General features: G+C 38.8%; 2 protein-coding genes across 2 annotated transcripts; both read right to left on the reverse strand.

Annotated features, from left to right (window-relative positions):
• Window positions 1-14: 14 nt before the first annotated feature.
• On the reverse strand, window positions 15-1,851 carry LOC115984927. Its single transcript, XM_031107909.1, has 2 exons — window positions 752-1,851; window positions 15-663 (listed from the first exon to the last, which is right to left on the reverse strand). The coding sequence occupies exons 1-2, from the start codon at window positions 1,849-1,851 to the stop codon at window positions 15-17; spliced, it is 1,749 nt and encodes a 582-aa protein (XP_030963769.1).
• Window positions 1,852-1,890: 39 nt separating this feature from the next.
• On the reverse strand, window positions 1,891-2,352 carry LOC115984928. Its single transcript, XM_031107910.1, has one exon. The coding sequence runs from the start codon at window positions 2,350-2,352 to the stop codon at window positions 1,891-1,893; it is 462 nt and encodes a 153-aa protein (XP_030963770.1).
• Window positions 2,353-17,152: the final 14,800 nt, after the last annotated feature.

The following is a 17,152-nucleotide window of genomic DNA, read 5'->3' on the forward strand; positions in this document are numbered from 1 at the left end:
AATCAACAAGACAATCAAACACAAATATCATCATCCTCAAGATCAATAGCTTCACTTCGAACTTCACTTTCACTAGTAGTAGCACCAGTGTTAACATTCCCAATAACTATGGCCTCCAACTCTGGCTCATCAAGTGTAAGAGCTGCATTCTCAAGAATTCTAACTCCTCCATGCATGTCGCTCTCATTCCAAGAGTCTCCTGCAATATCCCACATCTTTGTTGCGGTATGTATGTACTCTTCATTGCGCCTTGACAAGAGTCGAAGATTAGAATGCACATATACCAAATCTTCAGCGCGTGCAGGAGCCATTTTGTTTCTTTTTAAGGAATGAATGAATTTGTACCTGCTCCAATTTCTCTCAGCACATGAGGATGAGCAAGGTTGTCCAAGAAGTTTAAGGGCAAGGGTTTGAAAAGTTGGAAATGCGGAGCCATGGTATTGCCACCAAACCAAAGGTAGTAAGGTCCACCTATCCGTCAAGGCACTTGGTGAAGGAAACCTCCCTCCTGAAAATTTAGCAAACTCATACTTCACCACCATTAAGTCATTCTCATCTTCAAAGTATCGCTCCAAACACTTGCTTCTTTCCATAGAAATTTCATGATCCCGATGTGGAGGGATGCGTTTTGGATTCTCCAAAAGCCATTCAATGGAGTAATACCTAGTTAAAGATTAAAAAACAAATATAGATCAAACGTGTGTTTTACTAAAAGGGTGAACTAAGGAAAATAGATAATAAATGTACTTACTTAGGATTTAAGGAATGAGCCAAGCAATGTAGTGGTGTAGAATTTTTAGTCCACCGATCAATGAGTATATCATACACCACACCCCAAAATGAGCTATATTGATCATCTTCCAAGCCTTCATGCCGATATATCACTGCTTTCACCTTCTCTATCATGGAATCCCACATCTCATACACAAGATGAAGACAAGGCTTATCTGTGTCGGCTATTCGTAGCATATCATAAATGGGTGCTGTGAATTCAAGGATATAATCAATATTATCCCACCAAAGATCACTTAGAATCATATCTTTCACCTTTTGAGCTTTTCCAACATCATCCTCCCTATAAGAAGCCCATTGGTCACTAATAGCCATGGCTTGAAGGCATCTTTTTATCAACTTCAACATTTTCAACGTTACAACCACCAAAGCAAATCTAGTATCAGCAACTTGGAGCAATTTTAATGGACAAAATTCATTAAACATTGCCAACCTCATAGAATGGTTCATGATAAAAACACGTATGAAAGATACATCATCAGCAACACTTGTAATCCAACTACATTCCTCATATGTAACTTCATTCTTTTCAGTATTTTTTGCTGCACAAATATTCTTCAAAACTAGATTGAGAGTGTGGACAACACAAGGTGTCCAAAATATTTTAGGATACTCACCCTCAATAAGAGCTCCAGCAGCCTTCATCACATTAGCATTATCAGTGATGATTTGGACAACTTTTTCATGTCCAATCTCTTTTATAGCATCCTTCAACACCCCAGCAATGTAATGCTTGTCTTTGAACTCACCTGACCCATCAATTGCCTTTATAAATACTGGACCCCCATCTGATACAGCCATAATATTAATAAGAGGCCTCCTTTGTGGATCTGACCATCCATTAGAAACTATACTTACACCATTTTCAAGCCAAGAGTCCTTAATTGGTTTCAAAAGTCTTTCAACATGAGCTCTTTCCTTTTGCAAAAGTGTTGTTCTCAAAGCATTGTATCCAGGAGGAAGATAACCCGAAATGCTATGAGTAGCAGCAAATGCATAGGAACTACGATAATGTGGGTTCCTTGCAAAGTTAAACGGAAGCCCACCGGTGTAAAACATCCTAGCAATTCTACTATCCAAATCATGTCTAGCATTATTCTAAAATGCTTTCTCCAAAGTAGTATTCATAGTCACCTTCCTCCTCTTAGCATAAACCGGATTTGTACTATGACTACTATCACTCCCTTCTTGTCTCCGAAATGGGGAAATAGGTATCCCACGGCCTGGGAGAGGTGGGGGTAAGGGAATTTGACTTCTCTGTTCTTGCTCTAACTTATTAGTCTCAACTTGATCATGCATTCGCTGCATTTCCAACCTATGGCTCTTTGACACGTTACGGCATGCTCTAATACCTTTGCCAGAAATTTGTAATAAATGAGCCTTAACCCTAGAATAGGATCCCATAAAAACTATATCACAATAGTTGCACTTAAAATATGTGTTTCCACCAGATTTAACAGATGCACCAACTGGTTTTTCTACTTTAGTCACATACTGCCAAAGAGGAGATTCAGCATTTGACACTTCTTGTGAACTTTCTGTGCTATTAACTTCGTCCATTGTAAATTCAATAGATTCAATTTAACCTACAAATAATAACTATTAACTAAATAAATTAATGATAAATCAAACTAAATTCACAGCAACAAAACACAGCAGCCAGGTTCACAGCAAAAAAACACAAAACCACAGAACCAAAAAAACCCTTTAACTCCCACAAATAACCTACAAATAATAACTATTAACTAAATAAATTAATGATAAATCAAACCAAGTTCACAGTAAAAAAAACATAGCAACCAGGTTCACAGCAAAAAAACACAGAACCCTTTAACTCCCACAAACCACAAATCACAAATCATAGGTTAACAAAACCCTTTAACTCCCACAAGAATTGAAAAAACAAGCAAAAAAACACAGCAAGTAGTCAAGCACATAAATTTTCAGATTCACAAATTTATTTCTAAGCAATTTGAAAGAGAGAAATCGTAAAGAACAAAGAATAAAAATTCAAGAAAAGAGCAGAGAGAGCACACCTGAAGGCTGAAGCAGTGCAGTGTGCACACAGCACTCATAGAGAGCTCAGAACACAGAGAAGAGAGATGAGGGATGGAGCACATAGAGAAGGGAGATGAGGGACGAAGTGAGAGAGGGTGTTTGGGAGTTTTGGATGAAGTGTGAGGGTCTGAGGGGGTCTGGGTATTTAGGTTAAGTCAAACGGTGCGTTTTGCACCTTTTTTTTTTTTTTTTTTTGAATTTCGACTTGACTCGGCCGTTTCGGCCGATACAGGCCGATACAGACCGAGTCGGCCCAATTTGGGCCGCGTCAGCACCGATTTCAGCCGCGTCGGCCCGAGTCAGGAACCGCCACGTGGCACGATGCGGCAAAACGCGGCACGGACGCGCGGTCTGTGGCGACCCTCCCGCGTCGCCGCGTCGGACGCGGTTGCGCTAGCCTGGGAGCCGCGTCCGTGTATCCCAAATGTTGATAGTAGCCTACTAATTACTGAATATTTGTGAGGCACATAGCTGCTGGTTCTATTCACGCCAGGCATGTGGTTGTTACTGTATTTGCCTCTGGACAAAATCTTCATATCAAGGAGCAACTTGGCGAACATCAATTTAGTCAGGTATTTGATAATTTTGAGTGTATGATTGTTTGGTTTGTAATATGCTAGCATCATACAATCACCAATGTCTCTAAAAAATATTATCATGCTATTTGTATGTTAACTTTTATACCTTTTTTGTTTATCTTGTTTTGTGTTTTTTTTTTTTGGTTTGTTTGTGAAACACTGAGGGTATTGGGGGATTTTGTCTGTATGTTTAGTTGTAAATTTAGTCCGATGTATGTAAATTTTGTCTGATTTTGTCCCTACTTTGCCATAACAGGACTGAAGGTGATTTTATCTCTCATTCTATCCAAGTTTTGTACCTGAACATGGAGTTACTCTCCGAGCGAGGAAAGCTTGACATTTCCTTGCTTTGAGAAAGGCTTTGGTGGTATAATAAGAAGATTAAAAATGAGAGACATGTAGACTATTTGTAATATCTTTATGTAAGGGCATATTTGATGCACACATCTCGTGTCATTACTATGTAGCAATTGGAGAAGTTGTTATAGTTCCTTTGGTAACATTGTTTTTTACTAATCGTAAATATTTGAAGCAATAATGAACATTAATTGGGATGCTTGAATTTAGAAATAGGAGTCATAGTCTAATCTTGTAATACTAAGCAATTTCTAGCAATTCTCTCGTCTAAAGTCACCCTTTCTACAAGGGCAAAAATTTTGTATGCATCGGACACATGAGATATATTTTCTTCTATCAAGTTTCAAGTAGACGATGATGTTTGTCCACAATACAAGATAGAGCTAGAGACCTTAGAGCATCTCATTTTCAAATGCCCATTTGCCATTATTGGACCAACTCTCATGTTAGAGGATTGGCAAACAGGGATGAAGCACACTCTATTTTGTTGGTGGCAAAAGAAGAAGCATTCATGTTACTTTAAAAGCTAGATTTTTGCTGGACTCTTCTTGTTTTGTCTCTTGGCCAGATAATTTTTTTGGCCCATAATGTGACTTCTTGGGCTGCGTTGTGTCCCATCTCTGCTATATTTAAATGGGTCTTTTGTCATATTAGAAATGGTTTGGGCCCCTAGGCATTTTGGGATTTGGATGGTTCAATAATTAGCATTATGCAATAATTGCAACTAAAATTACCATTTTAGTGTGAAAAGTAAAAGATTTAAGGTAAAAAAAAATAAAAAGATAAAAATTAAAAATTTAATAAAGTTTTTTGATTCAAAGTGAACTTTCCAGTTTTAATCTTAACCCTTAAAAGTGGTATTACATTGCTATTGACAATGGCACCGAATGGCATTCTGTAATCTCATTTGTAGTGAGAATAAAAATGAAAAAAAAAATTACTGTAGGGAGAGATCCTTTTTTGGCTTTTAAGTTTTGACTAAGAAACAGATTTGTAGTTATGGAGTGATGTTGTTGCCAACATATCAGTAATTTGCTACACTATTTCTCATAGTTTTATAATTTAATTGTTATTTTTTTCATAGAATTTTTAACTTGTTAGAATTCAAATTTTATCTCATTGTAACTATCGATTTATTATTATTAAAAAAAATAGAATTTAATTAGTTGAGAAAATAAAAAAGTGAAATGATACAAAATGTTGAGAAGAGACAGAAAACTAAAAGTGAGGATAGAAAATATTTATGTTTTTCAAGATAAGTATTTGGTACATAAGATGTAAAATAATTATAAATATTTTTTGTTTGGTTAAAAAGAAAAAAAAAGTTGGATTAAAAAAAAAAAAAAAAAAAACCCTGGCAGCCATAGTAAACAACTAAAGTCACGTTGTTTTAGTTACTCTAAAACTAAAACCCAAAAGTCTAGAACAAAATCTCGTTTAGAAAAAAAAATGAGCAGCAGGCAAGGCCCCCCAGAGCACCAAAACAAATTCACCTAGATACCTAGTGGCAGAGCGTGGAATTTTGGCTTGGGGGGCCAAACTATGGTATTTATAAATCAGTCTAGATAAATTCAAAACATATACATACACAATTAGATTAACAAGAACTCGTTATCTTCCTAATATTTTTTTTCTAATGAGCATAATCTTTCTAAACTCTAATGAGTATACGCAAATTGTCTACTTTACTCCAAACATGTACGGAAAATAATCTAAAAAGAAAAATAATTAAATTTTTAAATATAATGGAGTCAAGAAACTTGTAACTCAACTGATTGGACGTATAAATGAAAAAATTAAAAAAGGAAAAATAATAATGGATGATCCTTGTGTATCGTTGTTTTTTTCTTTTTTTTTTTTTTTAGAGCAACTGAAATTTGGGGTGGTCGGAGTCAAGATAAACTAAACGGTATTACAACAAACAAGAAAATCGATTTCTATTTCTCTAGAAAAAATTTTACTAAGGAAAACTAATTCATATTTATGACAAGAAGTTGGTGGAAAGTTTAGGCCGTATTCCGAGATTATGGGTGTGTGGGTGTGTGCCTACGTTGTAAAGAGCAGATCGACTGGAAACGCCATTATGGAAAGTACAAGTCCCTCACCAAACCTGCCAAATGGAATTTCCTTTTCCATTTCCTTTTCTTTTTCTTCTTGTCTTCTTCATATATATATATATATATATATTGGAAATAGTTTGGTTTCAGTTTTCAATAACGAATTAATATTTTTGGCAGTCAACGTTATTTCAAACACACGGTTCATCAAGCTTTACCATAATCTCTGTCGTGGTTTGTGTTTCTTTGACAATCAAAGCTTAAAGCAACCACATCAGTGTGGCTAAAAGACTCCGTCTATTTTACATAAAATACCTACTTTTTCTATATTATACCATTATTTTTACAAAACACCCACATCAGTTTATCTATTATACACACATTTTTATTAAAATAATATTTTTCCTTACTTTTTTTTATTATTTCCCACCTAAACCCACCTAGCCCTTCTTTTTTATTTGAAAACACCCCCTTTCCCTTCTTCTTCTTATTCTTATCTCTATCTCTGCCACTTTTTTTTTTTTTTTTTTTTTTTGAGAATCTTTTTCTTTCCTCTTCTTCTTTTACAATTTGGGTTTTATACTTTTATTATAGATGATGATTTTGGGTTGGGTTTGATTAAGGGCAGGGATTTTGGGCGGAGAAAGCAAAAATTTTGGGTGGAGAAAATGGTGATTTTGGCATCTTCTTCAGCATCTTCTTCTTTCTTTCTTCTTCTTCTCCTTCTTCTTTTTTCAATTTCAGTTTGATTATTTACATGAATTTGTATATGGGTTTGATGAATTTGGATCTAGATTTAGAACGATTTTGATGATTTTATGGTGTGTCCATGTTGTTGTGGTGGTGGTTGCTGGTATTGGGTTGTAGTGGTGGTGGTTGGCGGTACTGTGTTGCAGTGGTGGTGGTTAGTGGTTAGCGGTGCTGGGTTGTTGTGATGGTCGGCTGCTTCTTCTTCTTCTTGGCATTGATGAGTGGGTGAGAGAGGGTCTGATAAGGCAAGAGATAGGAGAGAGAAAAAAATATAAAAAAATATATAGAAGAGCTACAGTAACCATGCAAATTTACACGGTTACTGTAGCTCATGAAAATTTTTAGAAGACTTTACACAATTTTACATGAGCTGATGTGGGAGGTTTTTTGACCAAAATGTGTAAAATGGAGGAGTTTTTGTATTATAGAAGACTATCCACCAACTGATGTGGATGCTCTTACAAATTGAAAAGATAGTAACCTGTTTACAAGTTGTTGAAATTTGTGTCGAATATTAGAGCAGCAGCTTAAGTAATGGCCTGTTTAGAAGTTTAGAGAGGGAGAAGTGTAGAGGGGAGTAGAGGGGAGAAGAATAATGGGGAAGAGAGTAGAGGGGAATGGTTCCCTTCCACCTTATTTGGATGTTTAAAATTAATAAGGGGGAACGGAGTAATTAGTCTTTCCCCTTGTTTGGATGTTTTAAAAATTAAGATGGAGAGAAGAGAAAATGATTAAAATAGACAAATTTACCCCTATTTGAAAATGGATTTGCAAAATTGGTCTATTATTAATTTAGAAAGGGTAAATTAGGAAATTTATTTACTCTACTCTCCCTCCAAATCTCTCCAATTTGGGGGAATTAAAAATGAGGAGTTAGAGGTGGTTGAAAGCCCCCCAAACCCCTCCAAACTCCTCCCCCTCATTCCTTAAAAAACTTCCAAATAAGGTAACTGAATTACTCTCTCTCCCTCTACTCTACTCCCCCTTCTTTTTTAAACTCCCAAACAGGCCATAATAGTTCAAAGTAACATTGAAGAAAAGAAGAAGAAGATGACAGATTAGAAGAAAATATGCTAATGTCTAAACTACAAGCCGTGCGTACATTGAAAGCTACGTAGCCTAAATGTAGTATTAGTCTTGTACTTACATTCATTAAGTTAGCACGTGTAAAGTGTGTGTGAGTAGATGAGTGCGTGGATGACAGCTGTATTTTATTAGCGGTAGTTTCAGTTAGTTAGTTTTTCTGTTAAGCTTAGTCTTTTTTTTTTTTTTTTTTTTTTTTTTTTTTAAGAATAAAAAATAGGGGACTCGCGTGTGGCCGTCATTGTCCCACGCTCCACGGTACAGTTGGTAAGCCCATGGGTACCACTAGCTCAAACTGGAACTCGGAAACTCTAAACCCACACACACCCTAGACTCTATTGGTTTCTGGGACTTTCAGAAATTGCAATTACAATCCTCGTGAGAACTCGAACCTGAGATGTGGTGAAGTCTCAGCAGTCACCTACCAGTTGTACCACACCCGCTAGTGGTTAAGCTTAGTTAGTTAATTCCATATTTATTAATGTCTCTGTATCATAGGGAGAATTATTTAATACTCCTGGAGTACTATAAATGCGTGCTCCCTCCTCTTATTTGAATTGTGGGTCCTACCATAAATTTAATTAGTAGAACCCACAGTTACGTGAAAGGGGGGAGTACGCACTTATGATACTTTAAGAATACCCAATAATTACCCGTATCAGATCTACCATTAGATTACATCTTTTTATATCCTCCATATTTTCAAAATTTCTAAAAAATTAAAGGTCAATAGTTATGTCATTCATAAATTATTTAAATTACAAGTTTTTATAGTTTAAAATTATGCACATAATATAAACTTAGAGATTATATAGTGAATAATATCCAATTGACACAAAATTTGATATGTGTATTAAGAGTGCAAAAAACTCGCAATTCAACGGTTATATTTTCAAAATATATAGTAATGTTTATTTTATTGAGTAAGATTGTACCTTTAGGCTAGTTACAACCAATTTTGTAATTAAACTTTGTCTAATAATAAATAGTTGCAAAAAATTCTATACAATCTTGAGATATTTAGCTAAATAAGTAATTAATAACTAATCCATACACAGTAACTTCTCCAAAAGCAGGGCTTAGATGATTAATCTAATTTATGTGTAACATCTTCCAAAGCATTTTATTTTATTTTAAAGAGTTGAACCCATAATTTATAAGGGTATCTTTAGCGCTCATGTAAATCCAAACAATATTGTCCATTTTCCAGGACGTGCTTGAAAAGCCAGGCTTTATGTATGATTAATCTAATTCATGCCGCTCTCATGTTCTCTGGACATGTGGTAGCAGTGTTCATCCTGTAGTATTTCTCTTACAGGAGTTTAGTTACCTCCCAACGTGAGGTCTGGTTTCGTGTCTGTGAGTCTGCTAGTTGTGTTTGGTGTAGTGTACGTTACTGTACGTGAAAGCAAATCAAATGGCTGATGAGCTGGAACAACTGTGGAGTAAACTTAAGGTTACAGAAGAGGAAGATGAGGGTATAGAACTACGAAGTAGCTGTACAGAGGCTGCGAAAGCAGTGGGAAAAAACTGTATAGTTATGAAGATTCTGACCATGAGGAGTTTAAATCTAGACACACTGAGGAAGAACTTGAGAATGCTCTGGAAGCCGAACAGAGGATTGCAAATTTCGGAAATAGATGAAGAAATTTTCCTTGTGGAGTTCGGTGATGGAAAGGATAAACAAAAGGTACTTGAAATGTGTCCCTGGAGCTTTGAAAAACAGCTAATTGTCATGAAGGAGTTCGAGGGGGAGCTCGTTCCAAGGGATATTGAGATGAAGCATTGTCCGTTTTGGGTGCAGATTTTCAATTTGCCTCTCAAGAGCAGAACAAAGGAAACGGGATAGGCAATCGGGTCTACACTAGGGGAAGTGCTGGATGTTGATGTATTGAATTCAGGTGTCCAATGGGGGAGATGCTTGAGGGTACGTGTGAATGTTGATATCACAAAGAAACTCATCCGTGGGAAGAAGATAAAAATTGAAGGAGGTGAGAACAGATGGGTAATCTTCAAGTATGAAAGGTTACCAAATTTTTGTTACAGGTGTGGAATGCTTGACCATGCCATTAAAGAATGTCCGAAAGAGCAATTGGTAAATGAAGGGAAATAGGAAGGAAGCCTACAGTATGGGGCTTGGTTAAGGGGTGATCCATGGAAGAAGTATGGAGGGGACACGGCCCATTCTGGTCAGGGGAGAGGTCAGGTACACCGGCAAAAGTATGCCGAGAATGCAGCGGTTAAGGTAGTGGAGCATAGAAGGATGGCCGGAGCTAAACAGGGGCAGATTGGTGAGCTAGTGCGATTAGTTCCAGGCATGAATCACAATGCCCAAAGGGAGATTTTCCAATGTTCTGACTGCCCAAAGGTGTTGGGGAGTGTTTTACACGATTTGGGAAAGGTAAATGGGAGTCTAGAGAAAGCAGAGGAAAAGGAAGCTAGTTTAGGTGATGATAGCCTAGGAATCCAATCAACTCAACCTGACATGAAGATGGCCATGCAGTGGGAAAAAGCTGATGCGGACAAGACTATGCCTCCCTTTAAATTCAATCTGGCGCCAAACAAAATCCCCACTCAACCCGGTTTGGAGGAGGTGATATCTGAGAACGAAATGGGCCCTATGGCAATGAGTTTTGAAGAAAATATGGGCTGGGTTGCTGAAAAAATGGGCCTAATATCCAAGCATTGGAAAAGGTTGGCAAGAGAGATTAAGTCTGATGCTCCAAAGAAAAATAAAAGCCTAACAAAACAAAAAAGGGAGTGCCCAACACCATTAATAGAGTTAGACCCAAATGCTCTGGAACTAAAATGTAGAAAGGGGAAAAATAAACATGTTGTCTTAGAATATGAAAACACAATGGATGGCGGTGTGGCGGTGGCTGCGAGGCAGCACCGCCGAGCCAAATGACGCTCTTAGCCTGGAACTGCCGGGGTCTAGGGTCAAATCTGGCGGTTCGAATCCTTATTGACGAAGTGAAGGCAACTGACCCAACGTTGGTATTTCTAGCAGAAACAAAGGTTGGCGTCAATCGAATAAAAGGTGTGCAACGTAAACTTAATTATACTCAGGGGATTATTGTTCCCAGTGACGGAAGAAGTGGCGGCTTGGCGTTATTGTGGAAGGAAGGTACTATGATTGATTTTAAGAGCTGCTCGAATTCGCATATTGATGTGGTTGTCTGTGAGTCACCATCCTCTGAGCCATGGCATGCCACTGGCTTCTATGGTCATCTGGAAACCAATAAAAGGTACATCTCTTGGCACTTACTTGATTCACTAAGTATACAATGCAATTTGCCTTGGGTGGTTTTGGGAGATTTTAATGAGATACTATATTCTAATGAGAAGTTGGGTGGTGCTGTGTGAGAGGAAAAACAAATGGCGGATTTTAGGGATTGTTTGAATAGATGCGGCTTAGTTGATCTTGGTTTTATTGGGCAGAAATACACATGGTGTAACAGACGTTTTGGGGGAGAAAGGACCAAACTTAGGCTAGACAGGGCTGTAGCCAATGAGGTTTGGATGCTGAGATTCCCGGATGCAAGAGTGTTTCACTCTTCTATGTCTATATCGGATCATTGCCTCATTAAGTTAAGCTTGAAAAGGGATCAGATTAGGAGACCACAAAAAAAGAGGTTTATGTTTGAAGCCATGTGGATGAAAGATACCAGATGCCGGGAAGATGTGGAGTCATCGTGGGACTTTGGGGGGAATTTGCCTAATGCTCATCTGGTTGGTAGATTGAGGAATTGTAAGGAAAGGTTAAAGAGTTGGAATTGGAGAGAATTTGGCAATGTGAACCAATTACTGAAGCAAAAGAGAGAACAGCTCCAACACCTGGAATCTATGAACAGCCTTCACGAAAAGGCAGAGGAAACTCAGCAGCTAAAATGGGAGATTAATGAAATATTGACAAGGGAGGAAATAATGTGGAACCAAAGGTCTAGGACTATGTGGATGAAGTGGGGGGATCGAAACACAAAATTTTTTCATGCCACTGCAAGTCAGAGACATAAAAGAAACGGTATTGTTGGGTTGTTGGACTCGGATGGGAGATGGCAAGTTAACCCAGGAAACATTGAGGGCATCATTCTGGAGTATTTTGGTTCCATTTTCAAGTCAAACGAGCCTGCTGATTTTGAAGCAAGCCTAAGTGCTATCCAGCCCAAAGTGACCCCAGTAATGAATGCAACTTTGACAGCCAACTTCAGAGCAGAGGAGGTTTGGAATGCACTTCAGCAAATGCACCCTACTAAGTCACCTGGCCCAGATGGTATGTCCCCAATTTTTTTATCAAAAATACTGGGATGTAGTTGGTACAAATGTCATTGATTGTGTGTTGCATACTCTTAATACGGGGATGATGCCCCCTGGCCTGAATGAAACTTTTATTTGTCTCATCCCTAAAGTTAAGTCCCCCCAAAAAATTACTGAATTTCGCCCTATTAGCTTATGCAATGTTAGCTATAAGATAATTTCCAAGGTGCTTGCTAATCGGCTAAAGAAAATTCTTGCCGAGGTTATTAATGAATCTCAGAGTGCTTTTGTTCCAGGGAGGCAAATAACGGACAATGTCCTTGTGGCGTTTGAAACGATGCACTGTATTAATGGAAAGAGGAAAGGCAAGGAGGCTCTGATGGCACTGAAGCTCGATATGAGCAAAGCATATGATAGGGTGGAATGGCAGTACTTGGAGGTGATTATGCGAAAATTGGGTTTTAATGAGAGATGGATTTCTCTGGTGTTGATGTGTATTAGTACAGTTTCTTATTTAGTGCTAATTAATGGGGAAGCAAAAGGAAACATTGTTCCTTCAAGAGGGCTTCGACAAGGGGATCCAATTTCTCCTTATTTGTTCTTGTTGTGTGCGGAGGGATTGTCTGCAATGCTAAGAAAGGAGGAAGAGCATGGAAACATTCGGGGAATCTCAGTTTGCACAGGAGCGCCCCAAATATCCCATCTATTCTTTGCAGATGATAGTATTGTTTTTTGTAGGGCAAATGTAGATGAGGGTAGAAGAATCCTTAAAGTCTTGGAGGATTATAAGGGTGAGTCGGGGCAAAAACTAAATAAGGATAAAACTTCCTTATTTTTCAGCAAGAACACAAAGAGGGAGGTACAAGAACAAATTAAGCAGATTTTTGGGGCCCAAATCATCCAACATCATGAAAAGTATCTCGGTTTGCCACCACTAGTGGGAAAGGGGAAGCGGAAGGCTTTTAACCGCATTAAGGATCAAGTGGGCAAGAAAATAGCGGGATGGAAAGGGAAATTGCTATCAAGTGCCAGAAGGGAGATTTTAATCAAAGCCGTCGCCCAAGCCACCCCCACATACATGATGAGTTGTTTCAAGTTGCCGGATTCACTTTCTAGGGAGTTAAATGCAATGATGAACAGCTTTTGGTGGGGGCAAAAAGATAAGGAGAGAAAATTGGCGTGGATAGCATGGTAGAAGTTCTGTATTCCTAAAGAAGAAGGGGGCATGGGTTTCAGAGATTTAAGAGCTTTCAAGCTTGCTCTTCTCGCAAAGCAAGGATGGAGAATCCAACAGAATTCTAACTCCTTAGTGCACCGGGTATTCAAAGCAAGATATTTTGCGGATAGGCCTTTTAAGGAGGCCGTACTAGGAAAACGCCTCTCATATGCTTGGCGTAGCATTTTTGCAGCGAAGGATGCTGTGCTTTCAGGGTCAAGGTGGGTGGTTGGGAATGATGAGCAAATTGATATTTGGAAGGATAGGTGGTTGCCCACTCCGGATTCCTTTAAAGTAATTAGCCCGAGGACCAGCTTGGATTCATGCAAGGTTGCCTGGCTGTTGGATAAGGAGACTAGATCGTGGGATGTAAGTAAAGTAAGAAGTTCTTTCCTCCCTTATGAAGTCGATACAATCCTTGGGATTTCCATCAGTCCACGCTTGTTGAAGGACTCTTTAATTTGGGCATGGACAGCCAATGGGAGGTTTTCAGTTAAAAGTGCATACAAGGTTGCTCAAAAATGCTTGAAGGTGAGTGGCCACAATGCGAATGCAGGTAGTGCCTCAAAAAGTGATAAGATGAGATCCTTATGGAATTTGATTTGGAAGTTAAAATGCCCAAACAAAATAAAGCAATTTATGTGGAGATCCTGTAGAGACATACTTCCAACAAAACATCAATTGAGAGCTAGGGGAATTCACATTGAGGATGACTGTGAACAGTGTGGGATGTGTGAATCTGTGGGGCATGTGTTATGGGGGTGTAAGGTGGCTGCTGATGTTTGGGGTGCTTCAAGACTTAAGCTCCTTGCAATACCCAACCAGACACAAGAGTTCCTTGATTTAGTGTGGGAAATTAGAGAGAGGAAACCTGACATTGATTGGGAGACTTTTGCAGTCACGGCTTGGAGCATATGGAACCACAGAAATGCTCTCAAACATGGGGGGCAACGTAAAGATGCAGGCCGAATTATAAAAGACGTAGCAGAATATATAAAGGAATTTAGGCAGGAAAATCTCTGCCTGAAAGAGCCTTCTAAATTACCAAAGTCTCATTGGTCTCCTCCTAGGTGTGGCTGGTATAAAATAAATGTGGATGGGGCTGTTTTTAAGGAGTCTGGAAGTTGCGGAGTGGGGGTGGTCATAAGGAATGAAGAGGGGCTGTTAATGGGTGCCATGAGCAAGCGGGTGGAGCTGCCGCTGAAGGCTTTGGAGGCAGAGGCTTGGGCTATGCAGGAAGGTATTCAATTAGCACGGGAGTTGGGCTTAAGGGAAATCATAATTGAAGGGGATGCTCAAGTAGTCATAAAAGCTCTGCAGAATTTTGAGTCTTGCTCGTGGCCTGTGCAGAAAGTTGTTGAGGGATCTTTACAAAGTCTTAGCTATTTTAAGGCGTGGTCTGTTTCTCATGTTCGCAGGTGTGGAAATGAAGCAGCTCATTTGATGGCTAAAATGGCCAAAACTCTATCAACGTGTAAGATTTGGGTGGAAGACATTCCACCTAATATTGTAGACCAAGTGCTCAAAGATGTAACAAACATGTTCTCTGTTTCGGTCAATTGAAAAGTTATCCACGTTTCTTATCAAAAAAAAAAAAAAAAAATCTTATTCATGCCTAACATCTCCCAACTCCCAAGGCTTTTTTTATTGGGATGAATAACAAGACAAGGTGAGCCAAATTGAACACGTCAAGTTACACGTGTGGAAAGACCATTTGGTCAAATTTTATTTTTGTGACAGTTACACACGTGACTCCCATTTCACAATTCCAAAGTGACCTGACAAATTTAGTCGATGAACCCCGTCAGGGGCATCGGATTACCAGGTGGGAAACCAAAAAAAAAAAAAAAAAAAAAAAAAAAAAAAAAAAATGAATGATATAATATTCTGTGATAATACAGGATAATAAAATTTATATTAATTAGTGATGATTGATGAGATGAATTCAAATGAAAATAATATTATTACTATTATTACTTTTGAACCGTCATATATTCTGTATGCTAGTGTTTGTTGTTTGTATGCTAGATGGTCGGTAAACTTATAACAGGTGTCTTTTCCTCTACTACAACAACTGAGGAAAACGTCGTGCAAAACAACAAACACAAGTTGAAAATATCACATTTGTATATAGTTTTCTTTTGCTCTCGAATTTAAATTTTAAGTATCATGGAAGTTGCCGTGAAGTCCGGTGACGCGTTAAGCTACATTTTCCTTGCTTCTTTCCACTAATTACTGGGGGCACGATATATTTTATGTCCTAGAATCTTAACTCAAAGAAGCTTAAGCGAGTAGGAGTGCAATGGCTTCCACTAGCATAGATGGTTTTAAAACTTCAATAAACTGTAAAAAAAAAGGATTCAAGATTTTTGATGTTCGGTCGGGGTTAGATCAGGATGAAGTCATCATTAATTAATATAAAATTAAATAAAATAATTATATAAATTCTAACAAAAATAGTATTTAAAAATGTTAAAAGTATATTTTGATTAAAGATTAGAAGATATTTCTCATAATTTACTACAAAGATTAATAAACATCCACTGATTATCTAAAATATTCTCTTAAATTTGTAATGTACTAATAATTAGCCAAAATTAATGTATTTAAAGTTTATGCCATTCATCCATTGCACACATTGAAACAATAAATTACATTACACTTAAAGCATCCACAGCAAATATGCCAAATGTCAAATATTTGGCACATTTGCATTTGGCACATTTAGCACACCAAACAAAAAAAAAATCTCCCTTTGGAACGGTGAACATTATGCCAAATATGTTCTGTGGGGCCCAAATGATTTACGGGCCAGGCCCATCTACCTGGGAAAAATCCGAAGGCCCAAGCCGAGTAGGGCTATGGCCCGAGCTCGACAAAATAGCCTGTGGATATCGCCGAGGACGGCTCAGTCCTCGGCAGACCCAAAGTTCCCCCCCCTGAAGGAAGGGTAAAAACGGTATAAGACCGAAACCAGGACAAAAGATCTAAAATATCCAGGGAAAGCTGCTCTTATTGCGATTCAATGCTCTGAACCTGACAGAGCCGCAGTCTTTGGCTTTTACAACCACCCCCAACGACTTTGAATATGGGCTGATGGGACAAGTATCAATTTTGGAAAGGTTGACCCTATACGTGGACGAAGGACAATGAACGCAGGCGAATATAAAAGGAAAAACAAGCAACCTAAAAGAGGGGTTGGGAAAAATGGCCAAAAACCAGAGCCTCCCAGCCCACCTCCAGGAGAAAGACTCCAGGGGTGTAGGAAAACTTAAACTTGTACGAACCCAGTGAAAAACCCACCGCCTATCGATCAAGGCCTAGCCTTCCAAACCCACGCTCTACAAATGATATTGTTAGGGGCCTTTTCACGCGCGAACCCGACACTGCTACGGTCCGCCACGAATCGCGTCCTTACAATTGGCGCCGTCTGTGGGAAAGGCTTGTGTGTTGGTATAGGAAGTGGGTCGATAGAGTTTCTTCGTTATATCTAACCGTTGGTTATAGAGTTCTAGTACAAAATTCTGTTAGGGACCACGTTTCTTGACTAGGGGCTTGGTTGAGGAGCTAACTCCCTTAAAGCCAAGGTCCCCCGTAAAGAGCAAACTAGGCACTTGGTAACGTTAACCGTATGGATAAACTCTAGGGGCTTGGCTGAGGAGCTAACTCCCCTAAAGCCAAGATCCCACACAAAGAGAAAACTAGGTTTTGGACAGAACCAAGGCGTTGCATAGTCCACGGACTCAAGCCTCTGGGGAAACCAACTACCTGGATGTGGAAAACTAGGTTTTTGACAGAACCAAGGCGTTACATAGTCCACGGACTCAAGCCTCTGGGGAAACCAACTACCTGGATGTGGAAAACTAGGTTTTGGACAGAACCAAGGCGTTGCATAGTCCACGGACTCAAGCCTCTGGGGAAACCAACTACCTGGATGTGGAAAACTAGGTTTTGGACAGAACCAAGGCATTGCATAGTCCTCGGACTCAAGCCTCTGGGAAAAC

This window comes from Quercus lobata, chromosome 4 (genome assembly GCF_001633185.2).
Source record: "Quercus lobata isolate SW786 chromosome 4, ValleyOak3.0 Primary Assembly, whole genome shotgun sequence".
In the NCBI taxonomy this organism is placed as follows: domain Eukaryota; kingdom Viridiplantae; phylum Streptophyta; class Magnoliopsida; order Fagales; family Fagaceae; genus Quercus; species Quercus lobata.